At 41.9% G+C, this 6553-nt stretch overlaps 1 protein-coding gene across 1 annotated transcript in view; it reads left to right on the forward strand.

Moving 5' to 3' along the window:
- Gabrq (gamma-aminobutyric acid type A receptor theta subunit) overlaps positions 1-6127 on the forward strand; it is a 16969-nt gene extending 10842 nt beyond the window's left edge. Inside the window, exons 8-9 of the mRNA XM_031339556.1 lie at positions 290-546; positions 1221-6127. Coding sequence (XP_031195416.1) covers positions 290-546; positions 1221-1976 — 1013 coding nt within the window. The 3' untranslated portion in view covers positions 1977-6127. The remainder of the gene's footprint in view (positions 1-289; positions 547-1220) is intronic.
- Positions 6128-6553: the final 426 nt, after the last annotated feature.

Below are 6553 nucleotides of genomic sequence, written 5' to 3' on the forward strand. Positions count from 1 at the left end.
GAGAGAGAGAGAGAGAGAGAGAGAGAGAGAGAGAGAGATCTTAGGGTTCATAAAACTTCAGATACTAAAAGAAGACTTTATGGAACTGGAGATATTAATTACTTAAACCATTGCTAGAAATTTGAACTTGATACAGAGCAATTAGCCTGATAAAGCATAGGGAGCAGGGAGAAGGAGAGGACATGGACAAACCTTCACCCCAGAGGTAGCCTCCTTTGAGGTATAGACCCAAGGTTTGCTAAAATTGCAGCTATTGGAGGAGACTAAACCTGTACTGTGTTGTTTATAGGGCTAACTTCGATCCTTGTCCTGACTACCATCGACTCACACATGAGGGATAAACTCCCTCATATTTCCTGTATCAAAGCTATTGATATCTACATCCTTGTGTGCCTGTTCTTCGTTTTCCTGTCCCTGCTGGAGTATGTCTACATCAACTACCTTTTCTTCAGACAAGTACCTCGGCATAATCACAGGAGATGCAGGAAACCCAGAAGAGTTGTTGCCCGATACCGCTACCAAGAAATGGTGGTAGCAAATGTTCAGGTTTGACATTTTGACTGACAGCCAGCTTTTCTCAGCACCTACTCAGCCTAGGCTCAGCACTTGACCCTCTCACATTTCATAGTTGCTTTTATCCTCATATTGTACTTGTGTATGACAGGCATACCCACACTCATCTATAGATAATAATTATTTGATATCATGAAGTAAGAAAAGTTAGAACTTGATTTCTCTAGATTTTTGATCCAAGTTTGCTCCATTTTATGAGCTTCCAGAGTAAATGATGAAATTAGAAGGGGGGGGGTACAGGGAGATTGGCCTTCATACTTTTCCTTCCCTGCCACTTCAGATACCTGAGAACATACTGAGCCCTTTGCTTTGGGGTATGTAGAAATGCCCGACAATACCACTTCTTTGTAGAACACACTTCATGCTACCTGGGAAGCCTACATATAGCACATGGCATTCCTGAGGTCACAACTGCTCCACGGGGAGACAGTTACTTGGCTGCAGCTGTGACATTCTCTTCATGCTACTTCCTGGTTCAGTGTTTCAACCCCTCTAAGCATCTCAGAGAGCCCAAAAGGCTCTGTCCATCAAAGGTCAATAGTAGCTTTGCAAGCATTAATCAAGAAAATTCGTTACTTTTTCCCTTTCCCTGTGCATGCCTGCTAGGTAATATGAAGCTAATCAGCTTATTCATTATCTCCCCCAAGGATGGCCTGATTAATGTGGAAGACAGAGTAGAAGACAGAGCTGGTCCCCTTCCTGACAGCCCCATGCAAGCTCATCTGGCAAGCCAGGAAATTCTAGGATCCTTAGTGTTCCCATCAGAACAGGCCCAGCTGGCTACCTCGGAAAGCCTTGGCCCTCTCTCTTCTGCCTCAAGCCAGGCCCAATTGGCCACTGGAGAAAGCCTGAGTGATCTGCCCTCCACCTCTGAGCAAACACTGCCTGGTTGTACCATTCACTTTCATGGCTTTCTTACTAATGACAGTATTATCCCCATCAAAATCCATTCTGATGCCCTTGAGGATGAAGACTCTGAAGAAAACCTAAGCTCTGAGGAAGGCCATGGCCATGGAAGCAGCTACACTGGAAGGCTCAAGCTCCAGATTAGCCATAGGTGTGTGCAAGAAGCAAGTTGGGACCTTGATAAAATTGAGAGCTTATGGGATGACATCAGTATCACAAGCAGCTGGCTTGGCCTTGATGAACAATGCAAGGGAGATGCTGACAGTATCTGGAGCCTTACTGATGAGGAGCTCATGGCCTGTGACCAAGAGAAGGACAGTAGCTCAGAGTCTGAGGAGAATTGCCCCCCAAGCCCTGGGTGCTCCTTCAATGAAGGGTTCTCTTTTCAGTTCTTTAAGCCTAACCAGGTCCCTAAGGTTGATAGATGGTCCCGTTTCCTATTCCCTCTTTCCTTTGGGCTGTTCAATGTGGTTTACTGGTTATACCACATCTATTAGTTTCTCATACACCACAGCAGCAGAGATACTATGATGTCTTTCCTTTGTGGTTTCTTCAGTTTTATCTTTCCCTCTTCCCCTTTTTCATTTTATTTGGCAAAGGGTTTTTGTTTTTGTTTTTTAAGGGGGGGTGTTTTGTTTTGTTTTGTTTTGTTTTGTTGGCTTGGAAGAGGCAATAAATCCATTGGGCACTTCTCTTTATTATAAGGTGGGGAGGAGGTGGAGAAAACATGTAGCCAGAGGAAAAAAATAGAGGAGGACTTGGAGATAAATTGCACATTGATTTCCTACTGCTAGAAAATTCTCACCTTTCACTTTAAACAGTCCATCAGCCTAGAAATACCCTTGGAAGTATTTAGAAGACAGAAAAGAGCCACACTGAGGAATGAGGATGATCTGGTTCACAAACATTCCTGAGACCTTTGGTTTTAGTCCCCTCAAAGTGTTGAGACTGCTCTTGCATCACTTTTTTTCCTTCCACCTGGGTGCCATGTACCTTGTCCACCTGTTAAAAATGACTTTGGGAGAAGTCAAACCAAGTTGGCCTGGAGTATGCTGAGGAGGGGCTAGGCATAGCTTGGATATTCTGACAAAAGAAAGTTGAGAATCATTTGTAAGTGCCTTGTACTTTGAGTGTAGAGTCATGATACAGGAGTGGGAAAGGCAGGTGGGTAGGAGGGACTGCAAAAGAGATATAGCAGAGTAAGTGAGAAAGCATGCTTCCAGCAGGGGTATGTGAGACAGGGGAGTGATGTCAGGTTGAAGTTTGTACATGTTCAGCTATTCCCTTTTTAAGTTACTAGACCTTCTCTTGCCCGGATTTCCCCTTCATATTTCCTGACAGTAGGGACTCAGTACTTCTGTTCATTTATGAGTTATGTTTCTATCATTGCTGGGTTAATTACTAGTTACAATAGACACACTTGGTGAGTAAGCACTAGTTGTGAAAGTTCAGATTTACTATTTCACCATGAGCCCATAATAGCATATGAACAACTACAGTGAATCTATATACTAATCCTTTCTATTTGTCTAGTGCATAGTAAGTATCAACGAGCTCCCTGACTCATCACATCGTTGGATCCTCACAGGAACCCTGTGAGCCAGGGAAGACAAAGCACCTTTTCCCCAGTGTTCCAAGGAAAATGTGGAGCTTGTGTGCCATGCTTAAAGATGCTTGTTCTTTCTCCTTATCTGCCTAACTCTCAACTAACTGCCTCTTCCCTGTGCTCAAGCTGCCAAGCTCACTGGACAGCACCTGGAGCATCTGTATATGAAGAGGCTACTGACTAGCCGCTGAACATGAAGCCTACTCAGCAGGGCTCCTGATAAAAGTAGGATGAGCTTGCACACCAACTTTCCAGGAAGCACCAGCTCATTGATAGAGGTCATGAGGGAGTTTTTCCAAGCACTCAACCTATATCCCCCCTTCCTCCATAGGCAGCCTCTCCTTCAGCCCTATACTCCTCTGTCCACCCACCTCCTTAATTGTACTTCTATGTTTATATGTTTCTGTGTATCTCTAAGGATGAGTGTGTATGTATCCAAGTAGGTCTGTGTGCTAACCATATAACCATTTGAGAATCTGTACTAATGTCAATCTACATTAGTATATATGAATGCATATCTGTACTGTGTGGATGAATAGTATGTATGCATCTCTAGAAGAGTGTCACTTGTGTAGTTATATTAACAGCTGAATGAATTCTGCATTCATTCATAGAATGTGCATGTCTATATACCTGTGTTTGTCAAACTTAGTTGGTATAAAAGGATATACATCAAAAACCACATGTATTCCCTTTAGAAGGTTCTTGTAGAAACAGTATAACTCTAGTGACCTATTTTGACACAGTGGGTAAAGTCTTATTTAGCTGGACTGATTAACTGTTTCTTTTCAGTTCTTGAAAGCCAGGTGGACCGACTGGGAAAGTACATTTGTAGCTAATCCTTGAACAGATTTGACTGCTTGAGTAGGCCCACAAGTCTGCCTTGTGTTTGGAGTTTGAACTTTAACTCGATTCAGGGAAAGAGTTAGAGAAATAAAAATGGAAAGGAGCACCAGGTACTGAATAGATGGTCTCAGTTTTGTCTCTTCTCCATGCATAGGCACAATTCTAGCCTTTTAAGCATACATACCCAGATACACATACCTACTTCATTACACATGCATACATACATTTCAGAAGCACCCACACTCTGGGTTAAATATATTTACAGGCATGTCCAGACATATATGCACACAAACATGCACACACGCATACTTTTCAAACAACTCACAACAAAGAAGTTCTACCAAAATATCTAAGATTGTCTGTTTTGTTTTGGGAACCCAGCACAAAGAAGTCCAGATTAAAGGGAAAGCAGAGAGTTCTCATCTGGAATCTGAGCATTCATTGGATGTGTACTTGGATTTGGAGACCTACAATCTTGTAGTGTTGAACACATCACTGGAGTAAAGTTACAAAGAAGGATTAGAGTAGTGGGAACGATGATACAGCAGAGAAGAGGCAGAGAGGCCAGTTGTAAATATTCACATAGCTAGATATAACATACCCTAAAAAGAGTATTTTGCCCTAATGTGCTGCAATGAGAACAGTTAAACTTTACTGCAATTCATACTATGTGAATTACATGTCAAAGTACCATGGAGATCTGGCAATGACAGCTCTTCAGAAACTTGAATCTTCTGGTTTTTTGTGTGTTTTTTGGTTTGTTTGTTTTGTTGTGGTTGCTGTTGTTGTTGTTGTTGTTCATGGCTATGGTCTTTCTTACTTGAAAGTTGCCAAATCTTCCCTGTCTTCTGTGTGTGGTCTGTTGTTCATCTTTGTCAAGCCCTGTCTTCTGCTGCCCCCAGCCCCTTTCCAGCCATACAGAGACACCATCTCTATCTGGCTGCCTATGTCTTCTCCTGAACTTCCTCCAACACCAAGTAGTTGTAGAGGTGCAGAGTATCTGAACAGTGCTCCTGTGGTTCAGCCAGTCCAACAGCTTGGAAAGAAGGAAGAGCCTTACTTAGTCTAGGATGGAGCAACCCCACTTTACTACTCTATTCTGTCTTGCCTTACCCTCTCCTCTCACCCTAGAATTCCTGTCTGAGAAAGACAACAGCTTTCTGTCTTTCCAGTGCATCATTTTATTGTAGAAATATGTGATATATTTCCTGCCCAGTTTGATTTGCACTGTGGGGTGTCTCTGCTGAGAGAACAATTTGGTTCTCAATGGAGTTTGTCCAATGTATTCTTACAATTTGTATCATCCTCACTCATAGCAAGGCTGCAAACTCTTAGCATACTTAGAACCAAGTCTTGCTGAGATTGTGACCATTCCTAATGAGAGTTCCTTACTCTGTATATACAGCAGCAATGCTTTCAAGCTATTAACTACTGAAGGCACTCACTAAGCACTCCATCTGCATGATACCCTGTAGTAGTAAGCAGGAACTTTCTAACTATTCCAACCCAGCATCCAAAGTAATTGTAACTTGTCCTACTGAAAGTGCAGTGTGTTTGTGTTTGCTGTATGGTGTCCTGAGGTTAATATGAGTCTACATTATCAGGATTGGGTCTTCAGGGAAGGGAAGGTATGATGTTAAAATATCTCTCTGATATTATTCAATAATGAAATAGGCCAGCTGGTCAGGGTCATCTGTGTGGAACTCTGTATCAGAATTTCCACCCACTATCATGCTAGACTGTATCCCTGAGATCAGTATTCATTAACAAAGGTAAAGGTACCAGAATTTGGCACAGTAATAGAAGATAACTTCAGATAATACCAAAGGATCCTTTCAATGGCAATTAAGTCAGTAACATTCTGGGAGCATATGAACTTATAGTAAAGTCACATACATACAGATCTTCAGTAGTGGTGTTGGGCCAAGACAGTAAAAAGTAAGAAAAGAGAATGACCAACAGCCAGGTGACCTAGGTGACCTGATCTGTAAGGGCCACAGTAGCAGAGCATTACTAGGTAAGTGGGTGCCCACATTGAGCTCATTAATTGACATTCTTGTGAGAAAGAGACCTTGAACAGACCAGTCCAGACTTCAAGAAAGTGAAACAAGAAAAAGCATAAAATTATGCTTCTGAAAAATATACTTTAAAAACATGTAAATAGCAAAAGGAAAAATAAAGATCTGTAGTAGCAAATATTCTGGTGGGTCTGTGCTTCCTCTATTAGATTGGTAGACACTACATGCGACACTCATCTGGGTCTGAAAGCCTTTGGCTTCCATTATTCATGGTTCTCAAGAGGTGGGAGCTAGCTAGCAATGCAGTCATTGAATAGTTCACAGATTTGCACAAAGTCATTTAGGGTCATTGAAAACAAAAGTTTTAAGACAGAGCAAGTCAAATATGAGGTGTACATCTAGTTCCACTTTGTGTAGTAGAGAAAACAAGAGAAATGTTTATAAAATACAAAATAGTTTTGTTTTTATCTCTACCAAAGTGGATGTACAGAGTGGGAGCAAGGAAGTTGAAGGGCCAATGGCTTAGGGTTAATCCATATCAAAAGCATTGCAAAGTCACACTGAACTATCCTAGTGGCAGAGAGAGTCCTTTTTTGTAACCCAC

This window comes from Mastomys coucha, chromosome X, assembly GCF_008632895.1.
Source record: "Mastomys coucha isolate ucsf_1 chromosome X, UCSF_Mcou_1, whole genome shotgun sequence".
In the NCBI taxonomy this organism is placed as follows: Eukaryota; Metazoa; Chordata; class Mammalia; order Rodentia; family Muridae; genus Mastomys; species Mastomys coucha.